This window comes from Mastigoproctus giganteus, chromosome 7, assembly GCF_048544385.1.
Source record: "Mastigoproctus giganteus isolate SK-2022 chromosome 7, ASM4854438v1, whole genome shotgun sequence".
In the NCBI taxonomy this organism is placed as follows: domain Eukaryota; kingdom Metazoa; phylum Arthropoda; class Arachnida; order Uropygi; family Thelyphonidae; genus Mastigoproctus; species Mastigoproctus giganteus.
The window spans coordinates 68,405,005-68,422,907 of record NC_143581.1 but is presented as its reverse complement, the minus strand read 5'-3'; the positions used below and the strand labels follow the sequence as shown (position 1 = coordinate 68,422,907).

At 37.8% G+C, this 17,903-nt stretch overlaps 1 protein-coding gene across 2 annotated transcripts in view; it reads left to right on the top strand.

Annotated features, from left to right (window-relative positions):
• LOC150082982 (guanylate cyclase 32E-like) overlaps positions 1-17,903 on the top strand; it is a 432,790-nt gene that overhangs the window by 277,839 nt on the left and 137,048 nt on the right. The window contains exon 1 of one of the 2 annotated variants that reach the window (XM_090376959.1): positions 9,090-9,966. The exons of the other annotated variant lie outside the window; for it this stretch is intronic. Coding sequence (XP_090233085.1) covers positions 9,586-9,966 — 381 coding nt within the window. The 5' untranslated portion in view covers positions 9,090-9,585. Of the gene's footprint in view, positions 1-9,089; positions 9,967-17,903 lie in introns of those variants that run through there. 2 annotated transcript variants of the gene reach the window in all.

The window sequence follows — 17,903 nt, the reverse complement described above, 5'->3', positions numbered from 1 at the left end:
TACCTTGAAACTTTCCACTATGTTTATTTCTCTCCTCTAAGAATAATAGAAAACAATCGGAGGAAATCGAGTGGCTTCTCTTGGTGTTTAAAAGATATTTGATCGAATTTAAGTTTCTGAAAGGTACACACTATGAAATACTAAAACAAACACCATACACATACAGTTTATAAACGTTACTATTAGAATTAAAAAACCAGCGATATAGTAAACTGTGCTCTACGATTTAAATTCTATATTTCTTATTTCAAGAATGATTCATCCAATTTGCAGACTTTGTGTATTGATGGTGCATGGCTTTAACTGCATCGGCCCAAATTTAAAAGTGGCTGAAAGAAATTTTAAGGATCTGAAATAAAATCTCTTAGAAGTCATCAAGATGGCTGAGCTGTCTAGTCAGCGTAGTGAGCGGGCAGTTGAAACGATGGATCTTTTCAAAGAGCACTGGACCGTGTGAGTTGTTTTCATTTCTATGGAGTGTATCTTGGCGTGAACTTCCGCAAGATGTCAAATGGGAAAAAAATTAGGAAATGTGACAAATGTCATTCTGAAACTGACTGAAGAGATCAGAGAAAGAGAAAGGTCAGCCGTTTCAAGGTCAGTTTACTTGGGTGAGGTTTCCTCGCGTGTAATTCTGAAATTTTTGATCAGGAAAACACAAATTGGCTCCGGATATATGTTTTTCACAGATATTTGCACATCCAGCTTTCTTTGTGGGATGTAGTTCATCTGTCCCACCACAGAAATCAGCCAAACAGTCCCCACTCAATTGGTAGGGGAAAGAAGATAAAGTCCGGTCTAAAATGGAAGAGTAGAACATGAACTTGGTTGTTGCATAGGAAAACTAAATTTTACGAGAAGCTGCCTCAGTATTGCACTAATTTAAAATACATGCGAGCCTTTAAAGAGAAGTCTATGTTATGTATATGCTATTTAGGAATAGCATATACATAATCATATTAGCTCGAAGACATGATGACAGATGGACTAAGAAAATAACAGAATGGTATCCAAGAGGAGCTAGAAGAAAACCTGGAAGACAAAGTCGAAGATGGATAGATGAAATTCATGAGTTTTTGGGTAGTAAATGGATGGCCAGTGCTCAAAACAGAAGGAACTGGAAAGTTGCTGGAGAGGCTTTCATCCTGCAGTGGATTGAAAATGGCTGATGATGATGATGATTTAGGAATATTTAAAAGGTAGATATCAGCGTCCTTGGAACTGCTTTAACAGAAATGATGTTCCAGGGGATGGGCCGAGGACACCAATAAGACATGATTTAATAAATTCTAGAAATATTGTACAAAAAACTTAAATAATTATAACGTATATGAAGTTTCCCATATTAGTGATTCGGGTTCAAACCTCGGTTAACTCAACTTCAAAATATTGATCAGAACAGTCTGAATCCGTTACCTCCATATAAAAAAGTTGCCACCTTTTTGTTATGGAGGCAACAATTAGAGTTTCTTTTTATTTCAGTTTCTTTCTGATCCTTACTGATAAAAGGAAGATTGAGGATCATTTTACAAAAGAGAAAACTCTTCCTTTTTTATATGGCGTTTAGCATCAAAAATTCGCAGTACGCTTGAATATATTTTTCACTTCTGTATTCAGAGCACTAACAAGAGCCTATCGAGCATGGATTAGGCTGCCATGTTTCTAGATGTAGTCAAAATCCATGGCCACCCAGCCTGCTACAAGCTAGGCAGAAATAAGAGGATGTATTCTTTGCTGGTGTACGTTATCGTATAATAATTCCTTTAGCTCTCTCTGTCTCTGGCAAAATATTAGCCTGTCAAGTTCGAAAATAAAGTTTTAAATATGCACTATTTTCACACTATTTTAAAAGGACAGGAAAATATAAAGATGGATATCTTTGTTGTCTAAAGGATGGAGGTTTCATACCATATACTGAATATATTATTTTAAAAGCCAAGCTCTCTAGAAAACAAAATTTCTCCTCCGGCGCGAGTTTACTGAAAGAAAATTCTAGTAACCCTCAAATATATTTCCATGATATAAATGAATTACGGTATAACAACAGAATTTGCGAACATGTGTTCTAGAATAGAATGTTTTAAAACAGTTATGTCACTGATTTCCAAACACAATAAAAATGATTGGCATTTCGATTTTACTGCTGAGATTGCTAAACTAAAGGAAGTCTCCTCAATTCGAATTGAATTTTTGGATGAGTGCTTCTGCAGGATTCCTCTAAGCTTTGTCTTCGTGAAAATCCAATTTCATTATCGCGCTTAAATCTTTTTTTTCTCTCTCTCCATCATATTTCTCCGGATTCAGATGCTCTCACTGATTCAGTCCATCGACTGCGATTTGCACGTTCCTTTGCTCAAGTCTCCTATCAGAGAAGGAAAGTTCTGTATAAGCTTCCCAATGACCACAGTGGGCAAGTGAATCTCCCAAGGGACTCAGCCGGTGCCTTTATCTCTGCCAACTGCTGTTTCCTGGACAATTCCAAAGATGCAGGAAATGGCACTCTGCAAGATTCATGCCCCCCTCTACGTGCTTGTCTGGCTCACTCTTGATGTCCGCCTCGATCTTATTCGTCCTGCATCATTAAGCAAGTTTTGTAACTGTCACTCTCAGGGGATTCTTTCTTGAGCGAGGACCGTGCTAAAATAAAATGAGTTCGTCTTCGTGTTTTGTTAAATTGTTGATAAAAATCATCTCACCTTTCCAACAAGACGATGAAATGGCAACGTTGAACAGTTTCCTGTTTGTGTCATTGTAATTCTTTTTATAAAGTATTTGATAGTATATTCAACTAAAATGTGCTTAAACACCTCCTGTATAATATGATTGACTTTCCAAAACATTTTACAGAAGTTTATATGTATTATTTATCTCTTCGTTATATTAGATTTTCTGAATGCATCTGCATTTTAATTAAGATAGTTCTGAGCACTGTTAGATGTCTTCTGTTGGAGCTCCTGGCACCTCACCTTGACAGATATTACGTACTAAGTTCCTGTACTCCATTTGATGCATAATAAACATGATGCATTTATTCAGATTAATGTAAATGATAAGCGTGCGTAATTGGTATAGTCCTGTCTAACTGGAGTATCACAGGGCTGAGCGTTGAGTTCAGAATTATTCCTGATTCACTTAAGATCCTTGAGCAAACTAGTTAAAATGGAATTTATGTAGTAATGCCTTCATAATCCAACAAAGGATAGGGGCTCTTGTATCTGTTTGATTTTATTTAATCAGCCTTAGATGTTCACTTTCTTCCACCTGCCATTTGTGTACATATTTTGTGGATATTCATCTTCTTATCAGTTGGCATCTACAATTACTCTACTTTATTCAAAACCTGTTAAAGTACGGTCGTTGGCGAGCTAACATCTGTCTCTCTTCGGTTGTTCAAAACCCATCGAATTAGCATTATGTCTGCCTCTGTTCTCTGGAACAACCATCCTCCACGCGTTATTCCACGCAAATTACAGTATCCAGACATTTCAAGCGTGTTGGTTATAAACTCCCTTTCTCTTCTCAGTAAAATTGCTTTATATTAATAAACCTTTCACGTGTGAGATAGCTATAAAAAGGCCACAGTTGTCATTCATATCTGAAACTTCAATCGTTATCGAGCTTACCACCCACTAATGCCCAGATGTCATCGTGGCAAATCTTGTCAGTTAACAATCCTTTACATGACACGCTACGTGGCCATAATTTGATTGATGTGTTCTTACAGTATCCGCAGCTAAAATCCTTTAACTGTCACTCAGCGTAGCCTTTTAGCCCTGACTTGGCCTCCGTCACGGTTCAACGCGGTTCTTATGAGAGGAAAAAGCACCGTTAATGATGTGGAGGAACAGAAGAAACCATGAGAGATCAGCACGTTCATCAGAGGATGTGTTTTTATGGCCATTTGACCTTAATGACAGAAAAGGCGAAGAAAAACTTTTCAAATTGCAATGATCCACATAGTTGCTTTGTTTAGAATTTTTTGGCTAAGTAGCTAAGGTCAAAAGGCATCAACAGAATATTTGTAAATTATGGGGATTCTATAGTCGGTTTATTATATTTTATAGGCTGAAAACTTTTTATGGGGGAGCTGTACAATTGTTTCAACGCTTTAGTTTTGTAAACATACTCTGTAGAGCGATGTACTTATCTTTATTGATCTGTTATTCATGAAGGGTAAGTAAACTAATGTATGGTAATGCCAAAGAAGTACTTGGTCCCAGATAAATACGATGCGTTGGGAAAAATGATGGGGAACCTGAGCGGACAACAGAACAGAAGCTATCATTAAAGAAAGCGTTTTTGAGAAGAGACGTCTGTGCTCAGCATCCCCTCATAAACGCACAGGACATTATCTGTAGACTTGTGATTACTTGCCTGGCAGTAATCATCGTAGTGGGTATTATTGAGCGTTAAGACACACGAAAGGGCTCTTATAAATAAGCGAGTGCGATTACTGTTGTGTTGTAATCAACAAAAATACGATGTATCCGAATTGGGGGAAGAGTGAAACAGTGTGCGTGGTAAATTTTAGCATCTTTACTGCAGGACTCTTTATGAAGCAATTATACTTGGAAGCGAAGGTAACCACTTCGGCCATGGTGTGAAAAATGCTTGAGTTCAAATCGCCCTTAAAGAAGAGAGAAATGTTTATAAGCTCGTTTCACATTGTGGCCAAGTTATTCGGTTTCGGGCGATGGTGACATTGGTTTTTCTCCCTGAAACTCCGTTTATTCATTGAGCAAAGTAGGCAAACCAATCACACAATACAATGACTTTTCATGGCCTTAGCTGACTTAGCGCTTATCTGACTTGCTTCGTATCTCTTTTGTCGAGAAATGGTTGCAGTTAACGCGGAAAAGGCGGTGGAAGACCACGCTTAGCTGATGAGACTGTTGCGCAAATTCGTTAACCTTTAGCTCGAACCCAATGCAGTTGACGAACGATAGTTAGAATCTCCACAGGACACTATCTTAAGCGTGCATCTGACTCGATGATTGATGCATTCTCCCTGTCACCTTATGGCGATCATCAGATTTGTCTTCGGAAAACGTAAACACATCGCATGTCCGAAATTTCGGACATTTCGTACATGTCCGAAATTGTGACGAAGCGTATTTATAGAGTTGTATTCCCAATCAGGGTAACTTTCATTTAATGAGTGCAAAATAAAGATTTTCTATTAGTGATATTTGCTTACAAATGAATCCATTTGCAGTTCGTGTTCAAATTTCCGCCTGACATTTTCCTTACTGATTGTATTTGACGTTGATCCATGGCTTCCTGAATAACCGTTCGTACCCGGGATCACTCCCGGTTAAGATTCTTGCTGTTTCTTTCTTCTTATCCTTTAGGTTTCTTGTTTCCGAAAGCATTTTTCTCCATTCTCTAGCTATTTCGCTAAAAGCAGGAAGGTTAAATTACAATAAAAGCTTCTAGAACTTTCACTGTCACTGGCAAATTTGAAAGGCCTCGTGGGTAGTAAAGTTGGTAGGATCGCCGTCCTCCCCACACCGGGTGGAAAAGACCTGAGTTCGAATCCCGTTGATTAGTTAGTGAGTCTCAGGTGAGAGTAGCATGGTTTTTCCTCCAGGAAACTATGGTTTTCATCCAGCAAACAGAAAATCGACCTCAGAACATACGCAATTCACAGACAGTATACATGGAACAACATGGCCTTAGTTGTTGATGCACCTCAAACCGTACTACAACAATAACAAGAGAAAATTAAAAATTACAGGCAGAACTCAGTCCCACACATGTTCGATCGGATTTAAGTCTGCTGATAGTGCTGGCCACGGCAGTCGTTGGATATCTTCAGTTTCAAGATATTTCTCACCATTTGAGCTCTCTGTGCAGTGGCGTTATCGTGTATGAAAAGAAAATATGGGCCAGCCGCACCCCTAAAGAGTCGCATATAGTGTTCGAGCATCTGATCTCGGTGCTTCTGGGCAGTTACGGTACCCCTATCAAAAAAATGAAGAGGGGTGCGGCCGTTGATCATTATTCTGTCCCACACGAGGCCGCCTCCACCGTAAGTATCCATTTCTCTGATTGGAGGGATGGTACTGCGTTGCTCAGTGTCTCCAGATGATATAACATCTAGAATCTGTTTGTAAGCTAAAACAGGAATCAGAGAACAGAACTGTACCATATTTGTCAGGACTCCAAGTCACATGTTCATAACATTGGCAGATTTGCCTGCGTATTGTGCAGGACGAAATAATCCGAAATATCTCACGTGGGACGATACTGTTCCATATGAGAATTACGGCCCGGAATGAAGAAGACTTTATGAATTTTTCCGAACTTCAATGATATTTGAACTGAAATTTTTCCACAGGGGTAACAAGTAATAAACTCACTGTACTGTCAAGAAGAATTCCCGTCTTTTCTATTGGGCAACAATCGACTCGGTATTAGCGAAGACCACTTTTCTAACCAAAGAAATTCTGAAGAATGAAAGTGATCCATATTACTCTGTATAATTAAGAGGCTGGATACCATTCTCCATATTTTTTACTTAACTGTATATCTTCTTGAGCAGAGAAGGGATTATTTAAAAAAGACCATGTTTTTCTATATGTAGGCTCATATAGAAAAAGACGGAACTGTTCTTTTGGTGGGATCCATTACAATTTTCCTCAGAAGGGAAGGATTACAGGAACTACAGATCATCGATACCATGCAGTCAAACCATGCGCTTCCATTTTTCATGATATCTTATAATGGAAAAACGTCTGGCATATCCCACACAATCATTTAACTGAAATATGGAGTCTTAGTCCAGAGTTCATTTGACTACTGGGTACTCGTTGTTCAACTGCCATTTACTCATTCTATTTGTACATCTCGGACAAAACAATCTAGATTTATTGACTAGAACATTCAATTAAGAACATTCACTGCAGCGAATGTTCTTTCTTTGCAACCTAGCAAAATGTAAGAATATAGAAAGATGTGGGCACTTCTATTTCAAGTCGTTGTCACTAGCATGCTGCCTTCCCAAGGACAACAGCGTTTTATGTTCTTCAGTCTCATTGTTCTGTAGTTTTTATGATTTTCTCACACTACCCAGATAGAGAGGATTATGGAGAAAGAAAAAGGAAGTAAGATTCCATCTTTCATTACATCAGCTGACGTCAGCAGCACCTGGCAGCTCTGACAGCACTTTGACAGTTGAGTGCCCCCCCCCTGACAGGTTACGAAAATAAGTCATTGTTAGTTTTCTACTTGAGTTTCTACTTTAAAAAATACCAACATTAGCTGAAGATTCCAAAAGGGAAAGAAGGGGGAGGGTTTAAGCAATATTTCAGTACGATTCTATTGCTCGTATCTAACTGTTGGTTTTAAAGGTAGTTGGTTTGTTTATTTATAAAGATTTAAGGCGATTTGACTCAAAACAATATATCCAAATACCACTAGAGATGATCAGTTTATTATTTCCATGTAGAAATAAATAATAATAAATAATTTAAATTATCTTTAAGTATTATTTAATTTAATTTAAAGATTTATTAAATAAATTAAATATTAAATAATGTTTTATTATATATTTATGATAGTTTCGTTTCTTACAGTTAAATATTAATTGTCAATTTATTTGAGTGAAATTATGGAAAAATTAAAACCAGAAAAGGTGGACATTTTTTTCGGATAATCGAAACTTCGGATAACTGGAATTCTACGTTATTAATTTACTGTAAATTAGGGATTGGTATATAGGATATCGTATACGCCTTGCTCAAGATGAGGCGTGTTGTAAATCTTCAAGTGAAAATGTCTTTGGAATCTTCAGTTCTTGTCTGTTTTGTTTTTCAACTTGTAATTCTTTAACTTTCTACCAGAGATGGTAACTTATACTAGAGAATCGATGTGTCATTCAATGTCTTGTTTATTATCGGCTTAACCAATCCTAATTAATAAAATTAATCCCAAACAAACATGTGCGCATATGTACACTTCGCATTCACTTTGGTGGTCACATGCTGTGCACCCATTCATCTCTAAATCTAACGGATTCCAGTTAAGGCCAACTAGGCAATATTGACAGACCATTAAGGCTGTAGTTACTAATGAACAGTTCTTGCTGGTAGCAATATACATAAATGGTATTACCGCTGTAGAAAGTGACTCTGATATTTTTCGTTCAGCGCTCACGGTTTATAAATCTGATGAGAGTAATTGAGTTAAAACTCTCTTGAATTCAATATTCCTGATATGTGTACTTAAGTATCAAAAGTAACAGTACTTACATCGAATAAGGATCACTTTCAAACAGTCTTTTATATCGAACCTCGTTAACAGCATTATTCGTTTGTTGGGACGGATTCTAGTTCCACCAAGCCAGCCAGTCTTGGTCTTTGATGCTCCTTGGTTGTATTCGCAAACCCGTATGTGTTTCCCTAACACCTTTATTTTCACAAGACTACGAACACCTACTCAACGCACGTGTAACGGGGTCTTAAAAGACAACGCATCTGGGTGATGGTAATAGCCTGCTTTCGTGATAAATTGGGCAGTCACTCGAAGCTTTAGAGATGTGCAGGAAAGCTGTCGCAAAGTTTACTCTTGTACTGTCATTTAGCACGCTATTACGCGGAACTGTGTGGGTATTTTTCATGCACGTGGATGCCATCTGACTACGGAACCAAAAACAACACACACGCATTCGTTTAAAATGTATACAGAGGAAGTTCTCTTGAAGCATCAATATGTTTTCTTTGAGATGATGGACATTGGATTTAAAGAAACCGCTGAGTTTTTAAAGGCTCTGTTTCTTCTTCTACAAAGAACATTTCTCCACATGAAGTAATTGCTCTCGCTCTTTCTTCTTTGTTTTATCTTTTGTGTTTCTATTTCAGCATTGTCTGTTCGTCTCTGGCAAAGTGTTGGGTAGGCCAAGAAGCGAAACGGCGGACTTTCTTTTCCGTTTTGCTTTTGTTACACGCCACTGTGGTACGAGTGCGCAAAAGTACACGCGGACAGGCTAAAACACAATGTAGTGCAGAGAGAGAGAAAGAGGGGCGCTGCGGGATCTCCAGCCGATAAAAGGCCGCTGCACGCGCGTGCAGATCTCACCGGCATGTTAGTCACGCCACGCGACTGGCGAAACAACACAGTCGCGTTTTACTGCGCTCGGGTGTTTGCAGTGCGAAACGTTTACTGACCCTGTCGGAGTGTCGGACCTTTCTCTCTTTTCTCCCCTTCCCTTAATCCCCCCCTTCCCCCACTGCCCATTCAACGTTTTGACACTTCTTCGACAACACCTGACGGATTGTCTTTGTTTACCAGTAATGGATAGCTCGCAGTCCAGGTGATGTTAAGGTCAGCGCAAAGGGTTCCATGAAAGGGAGGAAACTTAACCCATCGTCTGGGATTCTCTTCAGTAGGAGGAAACCAGATGAACGAACATTATCTAACGGCAGCTACGGTTTGTAGTTCTGGTTTTCGAGGGTACGCCCTTAAGGAGCATCGGAAATGATGGTTAAGAGGATGCAGGACAAAAACTTCAAGGCCATTCTCTTGCCTACGTAAGTGAGACTCCCAATGGCCAGTAGTACGTGATACTCTCCCCCTTACAACGTCATGTCCAGCAGAGGAATGCTATACTGGTGTGTGGGGCTGCTCATTTCGGTGATGGTTCCTGTGCTCATGGCCAAAACCTTTACCATGGGATACATGACGGGATCAGAGAGAAGGCCTGGTGACAAGAGCTATCCCAGACCTGGCCTGACCATCTCCGGTGCCATCAGCGTAGCTGTGGATGAAATAAATCACCAACGTCCCTTACGGGACAATCACACGTTGACATTCGTGGTGACAGAAACGTACGGCGAAGAAACGGAGAGCATACTGCAGACAGCCGTGCTCTGGACCAAAAATGTGTCGGTGTATATTGGACCGCAAGAGAGTTGTATTCACGAAGCACGGATGGCAGCAAGTTTCAACCTGCCCATGATCTCCTACGTAAGTAGCCAAACTTTCAAATATTGAAAATAGTTTTATCGCATTGAGTGGTATCAGTTTTAAAAACTCTGACAAGAGTTTCCGATGGGATAATTTGAATTTCTCTTTCTGGACCACTACACTGAGGGTTGTTTAAAGAATTCTTGTTGACTTGGCATGCTTATTGAACAAATTGCATGTCAAATGTTTAAGGAATTGTTCGGATTTAATTAGACTTTAGATGATATGAATATGGTAATGTCTGTGATTTGCTTGTAGACCTTACAAGATAACTAATTATCAATTAAACAGTGTGTTTATAAATATTTGGTCTCAACGGTGGCAACCCATTCATCAGGATGGGATTAATGTAGTCGACAAATATTACTAGGATGAATTTGTAATCCCCGCTTCAAAGGCAAACTAAAACTTATGGTGCCATGATTGGTCAAAACTTTGAATTATATTTTAAATAATCCTTTTCGTTCCCTAATGGAGCTCCTGATTTGTATTTTTGTCAATTTTCTGTGGCTGGTTTGTTTGTTTATAAGAAGAAAACTGGGGAGCACTTTCTGTCCGAAGAAAGTGCTTTTGATCATGTCCTTAGACCAACTATTTTGAAATTGAGAAATTGAGATCAGCAAAGTACTTTTGTGTGCTTCTTAACAGTTGAATGAAATCGGCAGCTAATACAAACAAACTTTCTTAAAATATTCAGCCTAAGTTTCAAGAGGTTGTTACGTAGCAATTTAGCCAAAAATAAATCAACCCTTCATTATCTCTCTTGATTTATTTGTTTACAACAAACTCTGAAAAATATCTTTGTTTGAGCAGCATCCAAATGGCACGAGACAAACTTATAAATTACTGTGATTAACTCTCATACAAATTTATCTTCTTAATGTTTCCGGTCTCCTTAATCGATTTCTCCAAAAATTAACATTTAAATGGAGCATTTTCCTAAATAAGGAGTTAAATAAGACATTCGATAAATCTTAATAGTCATTCTTAAGTGAAACATTGCACATCGCTTTTCATACTCCGATTTTAATACCGCTGCTTTCTTCCTTAAGTAAACGTTCTGAAGGGATGTTGTTTTCCTAAACGGGACTATTAATAAAAGAAATTATTTCCCACTTACCTAAATAGCACGTTGTCTAAGCTTTATTTCTTAAACGTAGTTAAACGTAGTTAAACGTATTAGTTAAACGTAGCTTTGATGAGCTACGTTTAACTCTCCCTCCTTCTAATTACGAAGTACTACTTCTGGATTGCCGAAAGATGAATTGTAATGACATAAATTTTACTTTTAAAATGCTTCAGGTGTATTGCTATCTTCGCTGAACACCTCTAAATCATTAATGGAGATGGCATGGACAAAATGGATACAGTATGTAGTTGGATCCATTGTTCGATCAATTTGTAAGCCATTTTAAGTGATGTCATATCTTATTTATGTGGAAATGAAGTATAAATGTCTCTGGTGTTGAATACTTTTATATTTTGGCATGTTTCTTTGGGTACTTTAGCCTTCTCAATGGAAAGGAGCTAATTATTCACAAGGATGGTATTTTAGAGATAATTCTCAACAACTTTTTCCTCAGGAAGCTCGTGCATTGATGTCAGTTGGGAGAACTTGTGTTTGGGTTGATAAATGCTATGACCTCCGTATCAGATTAACTTACTGAACTTCGCTTGGAAAAGAAAGAAAGAAAACCAACAAAAAACAGTACCAGAAAGATGCATTCATTGGACCGTGATGTGGACAGAGATATATTTTTTTTCCGAACTGCTAGCCGACAACGTACAACTCTCCAAGGGCCAAAGGTCGATCATGTAGCAATTGCCCTTGAGGCCATGAGGTACTAATATACCATGTCTGTAGAGTTTGTTATTCTATACTTGGTTTGGTTCGTGGCTAATAGATAAAAATTTCGACTTTCCCATGGGGTGAATCTACTTAACCCTTATTGGAAACAAAATAATTGGACTAAAGTGTGTAGAAAGCTCAAAGTTTCTTCCATCCAGATGAGGAGTATTTCTGAATTTTTATTAATGATGGTAATTAAACTCAGGCCTTCTCCACATGCTGTTATCGTTTTTCGGTGCTCGCTATCACGCTATTTATCAATTTACATAAGCTGTGCAAAATAGGACTTTGCATTTGTAAGAACTCTATCCACTTCCTGGTGTAAATTTACTTCTTTTTTACGGTTCATTTTTTATTTTTGAGTATGGATGATTAATATACAGTACGTAATGATTTTATAATTAATGATTTCGTGCCCTTATTTTAGTATTATTTGTCTGCATATTTCAATATGAGGTTAGTTATTCATTCACAGAAATACAAATATGAATATTCTGTACTTTTCCAAAAATTTGACTGGAATACTGTTATATGAGTATTCAATAAAAGTAACTTTTATCAACCCAAAGTTATATCAGTAGAGGGATCAGCTTATCTTAACCTATGGATCGCATCCTAAAACGGTTGAAAGTCTTTGATTTATTGCAAACAAAATGGAAAAGCTCTGGGTTCGATTCCCATTATGGCTGAAATTCCTCACACTATTTTTCTTTAGAAATTCCATCCTTTGAGCCAAACGGGACGAAAAATGCAATATACTCCAAGTTTGAACATTCGTTATACATTCCATGCAAACCTTATGCCAGGATGTTAAAGTGGGGACAAGGATTTATACTATAAAGAGAGAGTGCTCTTTATTTGTAGTGCAGCATTCAGAAAAAAAATCGATGCTGTTGCCTAGATTTAAACGCAAACAATGCGTATAAAAATGTGGATGGAAACTTCTTTCAGTTTGCTTTATGTTTTGAATTCTATTTTATTTTGAGTGGCGTGCTTTTCTGACTTTTTGTGATTTAAATAAAATAAATAGAATATATCTAAGCTTTTCAAGGTTGTTCGATGCGGTGATAAATGGGAAGAAACAAAATTAAGGTTGGATTAGAGATAAAACTGATTAAAGTTCCACAAAGGGGTTTTTCAATAGATATAATAATAAAGGCAGCTGAAGACGCCCACCTCAGATGTGAAGTAATTAATATAGATAGTAAATAGCAAAGGGCCCAACGAAGATCCTTGTGGAACCCCAAAATTATTATATCAGTATTTGAGGATAATAAAGTCAAGAAATTCATCGTGTATTAAATGTAATTAAATTATTGAAAATATTGATAAGTTGTGTATAATTCGTTTCTCATTTATTAAAACTTCAACTGTTAGACATTACTCAATAGATAAGTGTTGATTAAACAGGCCCACCCGGTCGGATATGCGGGTGTTTCTCCAAAAACGTTTTTCTTTCCATATGTGATAACAATTGGCAGAAAAGCCATTACCAAGATACATGTTTGGAATAATATTTGTGGCAGGAAATTTAAAGTTAATGAAACGCACCAGCGACTAGAAATTGTTCTGACAACACGCGTTTGAAATATGCTCCGTTAGTGGGTTTTGTCCTCTAAACTCCCAGTGATTGATTGCACCATAAATTTCCATCTGTCGGAGAATTTAATAATCGCCATTAATTTTATTTCAAAATAAGTTATCCCTGGTATCTTCAAGATCAGTTTCGCATTCTTGCTGCTTGCTTTGAACACAAATATTGTAGGATTTTCCTTATAATAACGTAACCATTTGTATACATACCAAGGAAGACGTTTCTATGGATATGTTGAATTCATTTTTTCCCTACTGAATGATTAAAAATAGATAGAATGAATTTAGTATTCAAATATTGGAAGGAATAAAGTATTCCTCTTTAGAGCTGTCTTGAGGCCATCTCGTGAAGAAAATAATCAAGTATGGCAGGTGTGTTCCTCGGAGAATACGAAGGAGAATTACTAGAAAACCAATATTAGTTCCAAAAACCACAACCGGGAGAAATTTGGCGCTGTGAATGATTTACATACCCCACTCGGTTTGTTCATAAATACAAAATGAAAGGCGTAGGATGCTGCAGATGAGATATTGTAGTGTTAAGAGCACAATTCCGTTTGACTTACCACTGCCTGCTTTGTCTTGTGCAGCTGTACTACCAAAATGGAAGCAAAGCCAATAACGATTCTGGATTAAGGTGTTATCTTCAGCGAAGAGGTCCGATGGCACCATCTGGCGAGAGAAGAATGATTATACTGTTCAAGAACGCAGGAAGCGTAAGAGGAAAGACAGGATGCGAATTCCTCTACCAAGAATGGGTTGAGAATATTGATAATGGAGACGTGGAAAGATCCGTGGACAGTAGAGTGCTGGTATCCGCATCAGAAAGTGCACATGCGACAGCAAGTCTGCTTTCCATGCACTAGTTCTGCCTTCTGGAACAGAATAGGATCACAAATCTTCTGAAACACAAAACCTATCCAAGGTTTTGTGGTTCTATCCTCCCCCACCACCGCGAGCAAAAATATCAAAAGCCAATTCCGTTGACCACGCCGTTACCTGGTTTGAGGTTCTGTTAGACCACAAAGATGACCAATGTCAACGAATGACGAATCTGATATCGCCACTCAAAACAGAAGGTACCTTACCATTAATGTCGTGCTAATGTGTTTGACAGCATTCATATCAAATACAATTACAAGCACATAGATGAAGTAACAGATTAATCTTTCAAAACAAAACGTTTTTCCTTGGTGGCGATTTTTGGAACTCATTTTCCCACTTCAGTTCTCTTTCCTGTCATTCAATGAATGTAGCTGCCAAATTTGATTGTATTTCCTTCATTAGAACTCGCCCAGACAGCTCTAAATAGGGATAAGATTGTGGTAGCCGCTGTTTATTTCACCTGTCTGCAAAATGTCCATTAGAGTTCATTCACATTGTATTTCGCCCCTCCAATAATGAACATAATATTCAACCACATTGCTAGGAGAGGTTATTGCACCATCTATAAATGCAATCTTGTAATAAAGCTTACGAGTATTGTTCAGGAGGAAATGAGAAAAGACCAATATAGGCTCTATCCACAATTTTTTTTTCACTCCCTTTCTAAGGCACCATTAAATAGAGTTCATTTTTATTGCCACTCTATCCAATTTGAACGCCTTCTTGGCTTCCGTGTTAAAGATTCTATTAAGACGATGTCGGGTGTTTTCTTAAAATCCTATAAGAAATAAAATTTTATGATACCACGGATTTCAAAAACAAAATCTCTTAATACTCCCCGAGTGATCATAAAATTGTAATACAATGATCAAGTTAATAGGCGTGGTCTGAATAATGGATGATTGGGTTTCATTTAGACATTGCATTGCTGATGGGGCTTGCGATCTGCTAGTGTTCTGCTGACCAAGAAATGTGCCATTTCGGGTTCTTTATTCTACGTATTTCATGGGTGGTCTTGTTTAGACCAAAATCTTGACAACTAATCCAAAATTGTAAGAAATTTCGAGCGATTTCTTTAGCAGCAAACGCATTTAGAAAAGCCTGCTACTTGAAATATGTTTGTCTTGAGATCAGAAATTACTTCATTATGTAAAGCGTTCTATTCAACTTTCAGAGTTTTTTATACAAAAAAACAAAACAAAAATGGAACTGTCGTTTCATAAATAAAATAAAAAAAATGAAATATTAAATAAATCTTGTGCACTAATGTATTTATTGTTATCAGAAACTGCTCCTTGTACTCATTGACTTCATTATAAATTTATGTAAATGCTCATTTATTCACTTATGGTCTTGCAGATGGGAATGCATTAAGAGCACGTGAACTTTATTCAGAAAGGTACCCCGACATGCATTTGCCTTGTCCAAGAACATTCACACGAATCCACCAACGTTTGCGAGAGACGGGCTCATTTGAGAGAAGATCTTTTGACATTGGAAGACCAAATGCTGAACGTTTGGAAGGAGTTCGTAAAGTGGACGAAAATCCATCAGATAGTACAAGACGAATTATAGTAAGGGAAAGAGTTAGTCATGCGACTATTTGGAACATTCTCCATGAAAACCTTCTGGTACCCCTATCACCTTCAACGAGTGCAAGGACTTACTGAGGTAGACTTTCTGCCACGAAGAAAAATGCGCCAACGCATTCAACAAAAATGTGCTATGGTCCTGGATTTCTTGACATTTATCTTTGTCACTGATGAGGCTGGTTGTACACGTGATGGGGTCTTAAACTACCATAATAACCACATCTGGAGCGATGACATTGACGTTTTAAGATGACAATCCTCATGCAGCGCGACAGGACAAACATCAAAGTTGAGTCTAAACGTTTGGGCTGGAATCGTGCATGATCATTTGATAGGCCCCTATTTTTTACCTCTGACAGGAGACATTTATTTGCAGTTTCTTGAAAATGAATTGCACCGTTTAATGGACGATGTACCTCTGGACGTCGTCGGACAAATACGGTTCATGCACGATGGCGCCCTGGCTCACTTCAGTCGGAGAGTTCGTCAGCATTTGGATGGCCATTTTCCTCAAAGATGGATTGGTCGCGGGGGATCCATTGACTAGCCTGTTCAATCAATAGATTTGAACTCAATGGATTTTTATCTCTAGGGACAATTGTTTACGCAATTGTCCTAATTGCGTAAACAATTGTGCGGATCTCTAATTGGCTGTGACAATGCCAGGCTTAATATAAAAAAAAAACAACGCACTACAAAGTATTTTAATATTTTTTGTTAAGCATTGAAAAATTTATAGCAAAAAAATATTGAAATGGTTAATATTAACAACTATACTCATTTTTAATCAAAATATCCTCTACGAGATTTTATCGCTGCCTTAGAGAGACCTGGAATTCTGGCGATTAATTTTAAAATAGTATTTTGAATTAATATTTATCCAAGAGATCTTCAAGTTTTCACATAAAATTTGTGAAAATTGGCAAACCACGAATTTGGCAGTCTAGATGATTCCATAAAAGCTCTATTGTGTTTAAGTCAGGCGACTGGGGTGGCCACATCATAATTGGCAATGCCCCTTCTGTTGTTCAGTTGCTAGAAAGTCCCTGCACAGTTTAGAACTGTGCTTCGGGTATGCTGTGGACTTCCTCGAAGTCCACAGGATACTGCATTATGTTCAAGAATGTTTTTATAACCTTCTTTTCTTAAAATTCCTTCAATTCTGACAATGTAACCTACTCCATAAAAACAAAATCAAACCCTGATCGTGATGGAACCATCACCGTGCTTGACTGTAGACACAAAACAATGTGGCACCATTTTTTGTTTCAACTGATCCTCTCCATAAACTCTACGTTTAAATACAAACATTTCAAATTTGGATTCATCGATCCACAGTATACGTTTTTCCACTATTCAGTTATCTAATGTTGATGGCTCTTAGCCCAAGCCAACCTTTTCTTTCGATTTTTCGGTTTGAATAAGGATTTTCGGACCGCTAGACAATCATGAAGTCCTGCTTGTTTAAGACGAAGTTTTACAGTGGATGTAGACACTGGAGTCTCTCTGTTCCTATTGAAGTCAGCTCGGATTTCCGGTGCAGTAAGTCGTCCATTGGGTTGTTATAAATAAAATAAAGGACCAAGCAATCGACCGTTTACTAACATTTTTACAAATAACAAATATTTTATTTCTCTTCCACACGTAGAACGTGGCATGTCCAATTAAGACTCTTTTTATTAACACAGGATACAGAATTGCTTTTAAACCTACGAGAAAGTTACATGCTGTTTTAAACAAATATTATAGTCATAATTCACTGCAAACAAACGATGTGGGTTACAACATTTCATGCATGGATTGTGATTCTTCATATCAGGGCTCAACACCCGTTCTTTAGAACAAAGGGTTAAGCAGCATTCTGCGTTGGTTCAAGCTTCACGCTCTGCCGCGTCCGAATTAGCATAACATGCGATTACTGAAGGACACACTTTTCTTTTCTTAATGAAGCTAAAATCTCCTCAGTATTCAACACAATTACACAAAGTTACTCGTAGCCGAAACCCTTGAAATGTAAT